This window comes from Rissa tridactyla, chromosome 3 (assembly GCF_028500815.1).
Source record: "Rissa tridactyla isolate bRisTri1 chromosome 3, bRisTri1.patW.cur.20221130, whole genome shotgun sequence".
NCBI classification, from domain to species: domain Eukaryota; kingdom Metazoa; phylum Chordata; class Aves; order Charadriiformes; family Laridae; genus Rissa; species Rissa tridactyla.
Genome location: NC_071468.1, coordinates 90,850,090 through 90,864,537, shown reverse-complemented (window position 1 = coordinate 90,864,537; position 14,448 = coordinate 90,850,090). Strand labels below are relative to the sequence as shown.

The 14,448-nt window shown below is 37.1% G+C and overlaps 1 protein-coding gene across 3 annotated transcripts in view; it reads right to left on the bottom strand.

Annotated features, from left to right (window-relative positions):
• PHIP (pleckstrin homology domain interacting protein) overlaps positions 1-14,448 on the bottom strand; it is a 118,428-nt gene that overhangs the window by 95,293 nt on the left and 8,687 nt on the right. For all 3 annotated transcript variants that reach the window (XM_054194606.1, XM_054194607.1, XM_054194608.1), the window contains exons 5-7: positions 12,616-12,766; positions 12,418-12,516; positions 3,274-3,434 (exon numbers count right to left, since the gene is read on the bottom strand). In XM_054194606.1, the coding sequence (XP_054050581.1) occupies positions 3,274-3,434; positions 12,418-12,516; positions 12,616-12,766 (411 nt within the window). The remainder of the gene's footprint in view (positions 1-3,273; positions 3,435-12,417; positions 12,517-12,615; positions 12,767-14,448) is intronic.

Below are 14,448 nucleotides of genomic sequence, written 5' to 3'. Positions count from 1 at the left end.
GAAAAAAAAAAAGGAAGAGGAAAAAAAGACTTGGTAAAATTGTAAGTTCTGTAGCATTTTGGCAAGATAACAGTATTAAGAGTTCAAATACATTCATGGGATTCTGCCTGACCTGAATGGGACAATTCACAACTCTCAATATACAGTTGCAGTTGTGCTAGCAAGGGCATTGGCTTACACCACAGCTCATGTTTCCAACCTTATGTCTACAACTGCTACAAATTATGTGCCTATTAAAAAGCATTTGTCAAAAGTGAATCCTAGAACAAGCTCAGCACCAAGTGAGAACTGATGACAGCACTGCCAAGGTATGGAGTAAAAGTGTTCACTTTCCTACCATTACAGAGACTTGTGGGCTGAAATGAAACTGCCAAGAAACGTACAAATTAATCTTGGGTTGGAAACCTTACACAGACTATTACACAACACTGTCTATTATTCCCTAGAAAGAGTAATCTCAGAGAAGACAGGAAGATAAAGGTTGGGAAAAATAGATGGCCATTGTTCTTCGCAGTCAGAAAGTTAAGTGGCACAGGAACCAGAGAAGACAATGCTTGTTTCTATTACCCTGCATGGGTTCTGCAAGTCACACTTTTCAAGACATACAGAATACACAGTCTCAGAAATAATTAGGTTTTCTTCACTGATAGCTGACAGGTCTTTTAGCTGTGTCTTTCCAAGTAAACATGCCTTACTTGTAGTTAATTAAAAAAAAAACCCAAAACTAAATTACCAAGACACCACAGTTTGTATATTAAGAATATTTTAGTATATTCAAAAAAAGGTAAGAGATTTCTTCAGAAATCTCCTGTGAAATCTGTAAAAGATTATAAACAGAAACAGTCATTGCATGACCTACTAGCTAGTAGGAAAACTGCATAATGTCCTGTTTTCACTGCCTTTAGGCAAACTAAGAGCATCTTCTTCCTAGCAAAGATAACATCTCCCAGAAGAGTATGACTCAAAAATGTGCTGAGATCACTTTCTTTTCCTTTTAATTTGAAGCAAAACATAAACAGAACTTGAATTTAGAGGCTTTCAATCCTTCAGAGGTCAGGAGGAAAAGGAAACAGTTATGATGCATCTTCTAGAACCAATTATAAATCTAAAACAACCTCTTATCTAGCTAATGCCACACTGAATGCTGGAGGTTGTAGAGCAAGAGTAATTCCCTATTGATGCACGCAAATTTACATGCTGGCAACAGACGTGTCTGGAATGAAGTCTGGCTTACTTTTGATTATAAATTCCTATTTCTACTTAGTACACTAGAGGCTGAAGAAACTGTAGTGGCCTAGAATGAAAAGAATTGGCACCATTCCATTATACAGACACAATTACAACACGACAGTTCATGAACGTTTATCCACAGAGTACATCACGCCAGCTACAGCAACTTGGACTCTACTGCAGTGTGGAATACAACCCATTCGTTTTCCATCTGCCAACAACCACTTAAAACTTCTACACAAAAAAACACTGGATTTACCTGCAAACACTGAGGTAAGAAGGTCTTTCCCAGGTGAAAATCCACCAGTGACAACCAATTTCTATGGACATTTTATGTAACACTAGATTGAAGTAACCATGATCTAAACTAGGACCTTTTCCAAGCAATCATAGCAGGCCACCAGCGTATCAGTCAGCAAAGGACTGCCAGCAAAGCTCTGGGGTTGCAGAAGCAATATTGCTTCCCCCATTTTATTTCAGGTTCTTCTACTTTTTTTTTGGAAACAAATTACTGTTACAGTCAAGAGAATTCCCTCCCTTTAACCACTTTTAGTCAGACTACAAAAAGCAAGGGAATGTGCAAGAAGGAATGGTAACTGCAGATGCACCCAAGAGGAAGTACCTCTGGAAGAAGGAAGGTTTTAGGAACATGGGAAAAGGTTTAGGAAAATGGAGAATTAGAAGACCTTAGCAAGGAGTTTTACATACTTCATCTAGTAAGCACAAACAGAAGTTTTTATTTAAATGTCAACAGGAAGAGTATAGGTGATTTTTATACTTGGTACACATAAAATCTCTAATCCATTCTGCCATGTCATATATAAAACAAAACCACAACCGAGCGGGCTTTTCCTGACAGGTTAATCACACATAAATTACGGGACATAAGATTTAACGCCTGTGACTGTTGAGGGACTTAGCTTGCTGATGAAAGCTAAAGAAATAAGTAAAAGTCTCTGCTATGCCTGAAGTAACAAGCGAACAAATAAACAGAAGTCTGTTCAAAACACTAAGTGTCCCATCCCTGCAACCATACATCCCTCTACGCAACAAAGAAAAACACATGTGGGCGAGAGGGCGAATTATATTTACAACCACCTTGAAAGAATTTTAGAAGTTATGACTGTAATATATAAAGTAGGAGAACTGCCATGAGGTTAGAAAGCACGCAATCAAGCTCCTAGATCCACAGAGGTATCAATTACATCCAGTGTTTCTGGGAAGGCAATACATGTAGCCAAAGTGTCCCAGACTGGCATGAGGTGTGTATTTACGAGATCTTTGGCTCTACTGAAATTGACTACTTACCAAGAAATCCAGATTACACTGACACCTGTCTGGTTTTTATAATTCCCATTCCTTGAGAAACTTGTAATTTCAGTACTGATTTCAGACATCAGTCCAATATTATTTTTTTTAAACAACAACAAAAAAGAAATAGCTAAAAATACTAAAAACACTGGTACAAAAAAAAAACCAAACCAAAACACAGTTCCTGGCATCTCATAAAGACAATTCCTTGTGAACCAACATTTGTTACAACACACCATGTGAATTTTCAGCTCTCATTACCATCAGCATGCTGTACCAAATTTAAGTGTATCACCAGACAATTAAACTTAAGAGTCATTCTTTAAATTTAACAAAAGTTACAGTTAAGAGTCAAAATAATCTTTATTTCCATATTGATTGTCTTCTCTGACCTTCTAATCAAATTCTGTGGTGGTGATCCATTCTTTTGCTTATGCTTTTGCATAAGAATCTACAAAGAGTAGTTCCACCAAAAATAACCTGAGTTTTCTGACTGAACTACACACATCAGTAATTATCATCACATCTAGTCTTAAGACATGTATGCCAAAACTATTTTAACACACAAACTAGCATGGTTATTAAAAAGCATATATGAGAGTAACAGTAGTAAAGCATTCATCTGTTCTTGATACACAGCATCAGTACATATAGATTTTGGAAACCAATTAGGTGACATGCTATCTGTACTTAAAAAAAACACCTGTATCTACAAAAATATTTTGTACTTACAGTAAATATTCGCCTGCCAGTCCGATCAAAAGTTACACAGTATACAGAAGATAAATGTCCTAAAATTCGTTTGTGCATCTTCATATGTTGATAGACTGCAGTTGGAACAAGGCGTTCAAGTCTGTATTTTCCATTTAGTTTTCTTGAAAACAGGGTATCCACTGCCAAATGGGGAAAGACAAAAGAAGAGACAGCATTTATACTGGGTTCATAAACTAAAGTACTTCTTCAGGGTGGAAAGTTTATTTCAACACTGGACCACCTGCCATAGCTTACTACAGTAATTCTCTCATTTTGCCATAGTTAGGGAAAATACGTACAAAAGCAGCCTCTGATACAGACATGCAAAAAAGTAACAAACTGCAAGGCAGAGCGTAAAAATGCAGTACAACTTTCAACTTTAAGTGCTGAAACCTATGCTTCTGATTTTATAATCTAGTGTTAGAAATTTAGGACTGAGGCAGCTTCTGCAGAGGAGAATACTACTTCAAATTTAACAAACATAAGAGCTTCCATACAGCTATTAACTGAAGATAGCAAACGTTCAAACCTTCTCCAAGGCCACCTGTTTTTTGAGGTCTACACAATCAAATGTTGCGAGACAATCAGTTTATTTTTAAAAATATTGCTACCCACTACAGCTGAACAAACAAAAAAACACCAAAGAAAATATCAACGTATCAGTTCACCAAAACCTTACAGAAAATTCTGATTTTGACTAACAGAACCTTATTCAAAGAGTTTGGGATTTTTTTTCAAGTTTAAAAGCTAAGAAGGTCCAGGAGCAGGAAATCTTCAAAATGGAAATCTTCAATAGAGAGCTTCAGTAACGAAAATAAAGCTCAGTGATACTAATTTTAAACTGCTACTCATGCAATGATAAAGCAACAGAGTATAATGCTTTTATGAATGGATACATAGACATTAATCAAGCAGTTCCCCATATCATCATTAGATCGATGAATAGCAATGGCATTAGATTCTATATTCTACAGAATTGTGATAAAGCAGGTAACATATTCAGATCTCTGACTTCGGAATACATGAAAAGTAAAAACATAAACACCCAACAACATCCACAGCACTACACACACATGAAAAATGAGATCTACCAGTGCCAAGAGAGGTAGCCAATACTTTCATTACGCCCCTAGTTAGCCATTCTTTGTAAGTGACCAAGGCTACGTCTGTACAAGTGAACTGATCAGGACCAGGGCAGGGGGTCCGGGCACAGAATCACGCTCACTCCACAGCATCAACCGTGGAACAGCTACAAACCTCTGGCATCGCTTGGGTTTGGCCCAGACCAACCAGACACTGGTTCATGAGTCAGCACAGGTCAAACTACATTAAATATGCAAACTGGATTGTAGCTCCTCTATAAGAAGTAGAAGCACTTAGTGGTATGGACAACTGCCAAGCCCACTGGCCTCAGGCCATAAGAACATCCCTGAAACACTTCAGTTGACTGCCTATGTAGCCCAAGGATTCAAGGAAGTTTTCCTAGTTCAAGATGCTTTGTAAAGGAGCAGGATCATTAGCTGTGGAGCAAGGCACTTTTAGTCAATGTGCCTTAAGGCTCTACTGTATCCTCTTCGCTCTCCCCTCATACAAGAAAGACGCAGTTGCATCTGCTTTATGACAAAGCTTCTCCTTGCCAACAGTCTACTTTAGAACAGCAGGAGGAAACCAAGATTAGTTCAGTCACAAGACAAATCTAGTTTTGGTTTCTGACAAATCATCCTACAGTTTAAAAAAAACAAACCCCAAACAGAAAAGTCACACCAAAAAAAAAAAAACAAAAACAAAAAAACCCCAAACTCACACTAACTAACTAACTAACAGAATGAGGAAGGTCTTTGTCACAACAATAGAGAGAGCTTACACAATAATCTCAACCTACTCAGAAGTTACCTTTTGTTTGCTTTTAATGTAAAATGGAAAAGGTTGTTGGAAATCAGCTTCTAGCAACACCTTCAAATGAAACCATAGCTCATAAAAAGGGAAAAAAGCTTAACTAGAAGTTTAATCCGCAGAAATGCCTATCAATAAATTGAAAGTGTACGCAGTATCTTTAGGATAAAACAACCAATGACTTCATATAAGCATGTAATCTGTAATATACATCTGAATTTATGAAAAGCCTTTTAAAGTACTTTTATTATGAACTTACATTCTATGGGAAGAAATTTTTTTACCAAGCACATACAATTTGGGGGGGGCATGCACATGACTGGGGGGGAAGAATCAATCTCCTGCAGGTTTGAACACCATCCATAAATATGTAATTTTTAAAAGACTTCCCAAACTGTTTTTTTCTTGTTTTAAACTAAATTCTCACACCCACCATTGTTCTTCAATATGGCCTTCCATTTAACTACATTTATATTTGCTCTCACTGAATTTTCCAAGTGATCCAGCTTGATTTCTTTAACTGACATATTCCCACTTTTTACTCCGAACACTGACAACTCCAATGTGTCACCTGCACACTTTGTTAGCACAATAGCATTTGCTTTTTTCCTCCAGAGTACAGGTAAAAATTAAAAATAGCTGTCTCTCAAAAATAAATTCCTGCAGCAGATAATAAAATTGATTTTTCTGGTACAAGCCAGGGTGAGAAAGGCTACCAACTGTTAATAACAATAATGCCTTTGTGCTAATTACAGGCCTTTTGTTTTATAATGATTGTTACCCATATCTAGCATCAATGCTTGACAGGCTTTATGTGGTCTCTAATCTATTTTAGCTTGATTTTAACTGTTTTCGGAAAAAATTTTAGAAGCTTGCTGTGACAGCAAATCTAGTCTCTCTCTTGTTTTAGCCATATTAGCAGTTTTCTGTCTTTGCTTAAATTTTGCCTGGCCTCAAACAAACAAATGAGTCAGTATGCACAAGGGTGTTCATCACAGAGAGTGTGGTAAGGTATAAGCAGTTAAACAGCTGCAGTGGGAGCCAGAAACCATACATAATAAGGCATGGAAAGAGGATGAGACTTTATCGCAGGAAGAGTTGAGCACTGGTTGGGCCTTACAGTGAAATCAACCAACATGAAGAGAAGTTAGAACAGTTGAAAGGAAGAAAGAAGAAAACAACAGAACAGAGTGCCTGCTCCTTGCTGGAAGAGCACTGTGAAGTGGACGCTGCACAGAAAGAACTCCCATCCAATGCCTGGCCAACTAAGGAAATCAAAATTAACTTAGCTTTACAAGCCCATCTACTAGTCTCACATTAGAACCTACTTTTAAAATAAATAAGATTTAAAACAAGCAAACAAACAAAAAGCAGATGTTACTACGTGGTTGCTGTGCAACACAGGATGACAATCCACCACTTATTTCAAAATGACATTTCAGTTTGAAAAAATCAGGATTCTTCATATTTACTAATGAAGCTAACTGATCAGCAGAAACGAAGGCCTGAGAAAGCCAGGAGTATTGTTGATGTTTTGAACATGTAAAAAACACTTTGCCACAAACTTTATGATTTAAGTTGCTATCAATCGTTTACCAACTGGTTCCAAATAAAATGAATTGGCTCCTAGTGTTTAGGTAACTGAGCTCATCTTCACACAATATGACCAACCACAAAGACTGCAACGGCCTGCTATCACAGAACCACAGGATGGTTGAGGTGGCAAGGAACCTCTAGAAACTGCCTAGTTCAACCCCACCGCTCAAGTAGGGTCAGCTACAGCAGGCTACCCAGGGCTGTGTCCAGTCAGGTTTTGAATATCTCCAAGGATGAAGACTTTGCAACCTCTCTGGGCAGCCTGTGCCAGAGCTTTGATCACCTCCACATCTTAAACATAAGATGTTTTCTAATGTTTAAACTGAACTTCCTCCATTTGTGTCCATTGCCTCTGTCCCATCAAGAGGCACCAATGAGAAGAGTCTGGCTCCTCCAAGGCCAACAGGTCATTGAATACTTCAGCTTCTCCAGGTCTTTTGTCATTAGGTCCCCTACCCAGTTCAGCAGCAAGCCCTACTGTTCCTCCTGATGCTGTTAGGCCTGTAAAAGCCCGTTTTGTGCTCCTTCATGTCCCTCACCAGATTTAATGCCAGAACTTCGACTATTGTTACTGCAGAATTACAAAATAGTTGAAGTTGGAAGGGACCTCTGGAAATCATCTAGTCTAATCCTCCTTTGAAAACAGGGTCAAATACAACAAGTTGCACAGGACCTTTTACTAAAGTATGAAAAAAAGAAAAAAACAAAGTGGGGTAGGGTGAGAAACATAGGAAACAAAGGCTCTAACCTTAAGCTCTAAAGGTGAGTTTAAATTCCTTTTTTGTAAAGCCATCTCGGGAACCTACACCGTGAATGGAGAGTTAGGCTCTTAAACCAACTTAGTAAAATAGAACTTTGTTTTTTAAAGTCTCACTTCTGCTGTTATAATTCATTGCTGCCAACAACCTTAATCTGAAAACCACACATCTCAAGGACCGAAGATCACATTATGTGTTTGGCTTCCCTTTGAAAAATTTAATATCAAACATACATGTAAAGCTGATGAAGGTAAAGTGGTAAGAGTTGTCAGATTATAGCAGGTTTACAGCAGGTTTTCTCACACTCAAAAGGCATGCAACAGGCACCAACTTGAATGCCTTCAAAGTTTTCGAATCTCTCTAACTCACTCCCCGCCCAAAATAGAACCAGCAGCTCAGAGAAAAACATCAATCAGTAAAAGGAAGATAAATTTGGGGATCTGAAAGATATGGCAGTATTAGCTATGCCGAATTCCCCCCACCCTCCTGCCTTGACTTTCTTATTTTAGTCTTATCAAAGTGACCAATTACATCACCTTATTTACATGGCCTTATCCTGGAATGTGAAATATACCTTTAAAGATGGCAGACAGTAATCTGCCTTATCCACTCGTCAGTGGTAAACCCAATTTAATTTTGTACCAAGTATAAGCTACATTTTAAAAAGCACACACAAAAATCATTATGACTTATGTTTCATTTTCTTCCTTTCTCGAGTTGTATTTAATCAATTAAAGTTCTGTTCTGAAGAACAGAACCCACCTTCGTTCCATTTTCAGAAGGGGAAACCTGGCAGGACTCCTAAAGAATAAATTTCACTTACAACTTACTCATATTGAATCAAGTTTCATAACTTGAGATGCTAGACATGCCTCTAATGAATACCAAGGCATTCAGAGTTGTTAAAAATAACAATAAAAAAAAGAGACTGATAGACTCTCCAAGCCAGCAAGACTAAAGGTATCAAGCACTCACTTTGGGTTGTTTCCACGCACCCTCCCCACCCCTAGCCCTCTTCTGTAAAGATGTCCAATATCAAAAAAGCAGCTTGAATTTACTTCTGTCTTCCCACCATTTTTCTGTTCAACTTCTAAACTCTATACAGCACTCCAGTTCTCCTGGCTTATAGATGACTGACAAACAAAGTGGTTAAGCTACCAATTTGATCAAGCCAGCACTTCCCTCTGGGCATTTCACGAAGGTAAAAGTACACTGCCACTGGAGCATTTCTGAAAATATAAAGTTAAAATACAGAAATTCTGCATACATCTAAAAGTTTACATATAATATTTATTTGTTCAATGAAAGTAACTGTCAATCTGTACTAATTCAGAGAGGTAAGTGGTGAGATATTTGAAAAAGCAGAATCCCACTTGCTTTCACTATGTATTTATTCAGTTTCTATTTTAACGAAAGTACTATAACGCTTCTATAGCTCATTTCTTCTTGCATAACAAGAAGTCATTTACTTAAGTATAATTCACTTTATACTTGAATAAACAGGTGTAACAACGTGTTACTTTTACACAGATTCCTTAACACAAGACTGTCTTTTCTTTTAGTTTTTTACTCTAATTAACAGAATAATGTAATGACACAAAGGACTCTTAGGTTAGATCTTAGGCCTAATGTATTTACTGTATTTCTAGAAACAGACATCTACACCACTTTCAGAACTTCACATTCTCATTACAGCCAAACCAGCAGCACCATTTAATAAAGAAACTGTGAGATAAGTGCAAAATGCCTCGGAACTTTTCTTGAAGCGGACTACTCAGCAAGACCATGTAATACTATTTTTGAAATGCAGATATACTTGTTGGTCAGGAAGAACATTCTTATTGTATGGGATGAGAAGCCAGACTCATTCAGGTCTTGACACCTGAGCGACCAGCTTCCCCAAGAGCTTTGAGCTCAAAGCTCTCAAAGCTTTATGCTTTGGTTTATGCTTTTTCAGCCGTTCTGAAAATTACGGAAAAAGAATTCTTTTTCTGTTTCAGGATCCAAGATGGGACCTTTAACTAAACAAATTAGCATATGACATAGCTATTTTTGCTCTTAATTAAGCACTTCAGCAACTTTCTATAAGATACATTGCACAAGTGATAGCAACTGGACAAAGATTATTCCATATTCAAGTTTTGTTTATTATGTTATACAGATATTCTATAGTTTTATGGAGAAGTACGTATTTATACAGATGCATTTTAACCGCATATAAACAAGCTACCTACAAGGCAGCTGGCACAATGTACTCTAAAGAATATCCCATCAGCATCTTAATTGCATTGGTTCATCAGGCTAGGAAACAAATGAATATTTCTGTATGTCCAGTGAAATGCAAATTAAGTTTTCCTTAAGATAAAAAGACTTCAGTATCTTCTCTATTCCTCAACCATTAGTGTGTTCTCCACCTGAAATTCATACAGCCTGAAGAATAGATTCCAATTTTTTTTCTTGGGCAAATACATAAAATACAGCCTTCCCGGGGGAAAACTGAGAAGTTATTAAAGGAAACAGAACAAAATTTTCTAGTTCAATTTATAAGCAAGTGTCATTCCAGTTCATGATTTCATTGAGAGTATCAGAATAGGACAGGATAAATCAAAAACAAATGCTTTCACGTGCAGCTCTGAACCAGACACCAAAAAAATCCAAATACACTTCACAGTTAAAAACATTCAGTTACCAGCACTTATCTCAATGTTTGGAAAAGGAAATTATTGGTCATGAGAAAAGGGATATGTTGAAATAACTGTAATTTTGCAAATATTCAGTGCTCTGCAAAAGGTTCAATAAAAATAACATTTATTTAGAAAGCCTTACTTGTTCTTCCCTAAAAAGAGTCTGAAAGTTATTTTTCTTAACATTTAATTCCACTACCACTGTAACTCTACAACTTTCTTTAAACTCCAGCTGCCATGGATTTCATACACTGATCTTTTTCCCTTTAAAAACTACATAGTTTTGGAGCAAGTAACAGTACAATGCAAAACAGTCCTCTTCCACTCTGATTTCTCCAACATGTTTTAAAATGTATTTCCAAGTAAAGGAAAAGGTAAGGCAACCACTGAAGAAATGTTAGCTATTAGAAGGTTCAGTCCTCCAGCCCCCTTGCAGAAATAGCTGCTCATCTAGTCCAACATCTCCCAAGTTTACAATCTTCAAGCCAATGCACAGCCACTCAAAAGCACAATTCTTCTGTTCAGCAACAAGCATTTTCTCCCCCACATCCAGAGCACAACACAGAAACAACTCTCTACATGAACACCAAAACAGAAGCTCAAAACAAAACCACACTGAGTGGATGCAGGTGCTACATGAGGGTTTAAGGGAACCACCTCTGGCCAATACACATACTAGCTGAGAAGGTACTGAAAACTTAGCTCTAAACACCCTGCAAAACCATGTTCTCTTCCTATATTCCAAGCATCTACAGGAACACCATGGAAAGCATGAAACTTGTGCTTTAAAATGGACGAGCTATTATAACAACAAATACTTTGCCATCTGACCAAGTCAAAATTGGCTGTGCTCATTCTAAGAGGTTCTTAGCTGTAGCATGCTTCTGCTTCAGCTTTTAGAAGAGAACAATAATTCTCTGGGTAAAGTGTAATGGCATGCATTTTGAGGATTTGATTTTGAGTTTCCTCAATGTTAGAAATAAGATGAATAGCCCAAATAAGGCGCTCTCAATTATTTCTAGATATATACACACACCTCTCCCAATTCATGGAAAACTTCCAGGCTATCAATAGCCTCTAAAAGGAGATTGAAAAATTGTAATGGCAAGTTAACACTTTAAAAATGCCTCTGTTCCAAAAAGCACCTGGCTATGTGTTTGTACTGTTAGTCATTAGTTCCCCCAATATATATTCAGTTGTTTTTTTCTTGCCAAGACAGAAACCTTTGTCTTTGCAGCAGCTGCACCTCATCAGGAACCAATCAATTGGATATTCTCTGCCCACTGTCAGCCAACACCACACATCTATCTGCAACTACCATTTTGGTATAATTCACACTGGCAATTTGGTCTTCGCTGTTCCCCCTTCCCTGGATATCAGCAGAGAAAGATGAAAAGACACAAGTGATTTTGCGCATTTTCCTATCCATGACAAAAGAAAAAGGATGCTCCTTAAATAATCTCATGAAATATCATGCATCATGATTCTTCTAGCAATTAAAAAAGTATCTTCTTGTTGAAAGCTAACAAACATATTCTAGTGACCATATCAGAGTTTAAAAATATTAACTAGAAGAAAGAAAAAGAATACCCCTGACCTCCAGCTTCTCATTTCTTCAATGGTACAGACAGCACATGCACATTTCATGGTATAGCACAGTAAACTAAAGCACAGATACAAAATTACTGAATGGACCACAGCAGAAAGAGTAACTTCTACAAGACACTCAAATCTTTCCAAAGAAAACCATTACCAGTCTATGTGACTTATTCTCCCCAATGACGGGTGCAGGCCATGCTGTCCTGGTTTTAAGTTTTTATATAGTATTAATTATTCATCTACTGACAGCTTTATTACCTCTTTAAGAATAAGAGTTTTATTTGTATGTATTCACTGTTGAAATATATTTTAGTCTATTTCATACTTCAAAGACAAAATTAGCTTCAGAACAGAGGTAGTGTATGAATTTACAATACCCATTTTTTTCCTGGTAAATTACATCTTAATAAAAATAAATTACATCTTAAAAAAAAATAAAAAAAAATCTTAACAAAAATATACTAAAGGTAAGGTATACAGCACAAACAAGGACAAATACAAACAGAACTGCTACTTAGCTTTCATCATCACAATAATCAATCACCCTGGGAGTCAGGTGTCACAATGGCAATGCCAGAATAGAATTGACTTACCTATACTGGGTGGACTGCCATAATTTACAGGGGACTCTGGAGGCCTCCCACAATGTAGTGCAGCAAGAGCAGATCCCTTCCATACAACATGTTTGCAACCTGTTTTAAAAGAATTACACAAAAAATGTAGGTGAGCATTTTTTCATGTGAAAACACGGAAAAGGCATGAAATATCAAGAACTCTAAAAATTCTCATACTTTTGTTTGTACGAAGCAAAGACTGTCTGCCAGCTCCTAATAACGTCTGCACTCCAGGGACACTTTGGGGAATTTCTTGCTCTAGAAGCGGTCCAAGTCGATGGCATATTTGAAGCAAGTGATCAGGTGCCAAGTGCCTGTAGTATTTCACCTATTATATGAAAAAGCAAACAAAACATTTGATAAAGAACACAATATTTTTGAAGAATTACTGGTTTAATCTTCCCCCCCCCCCGATTGTTACACAAATTCATAAGAATATCTTAGTATATTAAGGAGAAAAACCAATAATGACCTTTTAGTACAATAACTCATTCCAGCTGGTCCTAATTAATTCTTCTATTCAGCACATGCTACTTTGTACAGAGAACTGTTGATATTTACTACTTTGACTTTAAGGCACAGTTGGTCACAAACTAATAAGCTCCTTTATAATCACAGCAAAAAATGTAAAATATATATTCAATATTATATTTAAATAGTGGTCTAGTCAATTTAAGCTACTCTCAAATAAAGATGAGACAAAGACCGTAAGAACAGCAACATTTACAGAATTTCTGGATACCACATAAGTAACATAGCTTTGTAGAAGACAACACAAAAATATTCTGCCTCAGCTCATCTAAGTTACAAGACCTTGTCAAAGCTCCACCACTGGGTTGTTTTTTTGGTTTTTTTTTTTTTACATCTAAAGCTTTTAAACAAAAATGTTGGCTTAGGTAATTCAACTTCAAAATTGGTATATGAGGTCCTCTATCAGGCTACGAACGTGACCAGTTTTTGTAACTGCTCATGGTTTTCAACCACACAGTACCAAAACAAGTTCCTATTACCAGCAATAGATCTTCTCACCGCTTGATTATGATGAACCAGTATTAATGACTGCCCAGACAAAACTGGTTCATTCTTTTGGACTACTATAATTCTAGATCAAAGACCATCTTACACAACAAGGGAAAAAAAAAGCTTCAAAATGTATGTGACAACAGTAAAATCCTGTTAACATAAAGCTTTTTAAGAAATAGCATTTTTAAAAGGCGTGAGCTATTGTCAGCTTAGAGTATAGCAAAGAAAATTTAAAATAATAAAGAGGGAGGATAGAAACTCAGTTTTCTTCAGTTGTTGTACAGGATTTGGCGTGTAGTAGTTTTATCCTTCATACAGCCTGACAAAACTTCTTCAGTGCTTTACTTCACAGAATAAAAAAAAAAAAATAATAAAAAAAAAAGAGTACTGCAGTAAAAGCTGATGATGTTTTGTTATCTTCTGCAACTACAGACGGCTGTGACTGACATTTTAGGCAGAACGATGCTTCTGTATTACACCCAATTAACAGGAACATACCTCATTCTTCATCAAATGTGCTCCTATCTTGCTGACACACTGTAATCACTTCATGTATTCTAGCAGTTTGTTAACATAAGAAGTGCTGATGTCTGAAACCAAGGCTCTGGAAAAGCCTTGCTTACACCAGGAATTCCCATCACAACAACACAACCTTCTAGTGAAGGAGGAAATTTCCTCTTTTCTCTTCTGCTCCTGTCATGGTTTAACCCTGGCAGGCAGCTCACCTCCCCACTGCTGCTCGCTCTCTCCCCCCACGGTGGGATGGGGGAGAAAATCATAAGAGTAAAAGAGCAAAAACTTATGGGTTTGAAGTAATGACAGTTTAGTAGGTAAAGCAAGAGCTGCACAGCAAGCAAAGCAAAATAAGGAATTCATTCACTACTTCCCATCGGCAGGCAAACGTTTAGCTGTTTCCAGGAAAGAGGGGCTTTCCTTCTGTGAATTGTATTACATTTGTAGAATGCCTCGCAAGCTGTCTGAACTTGA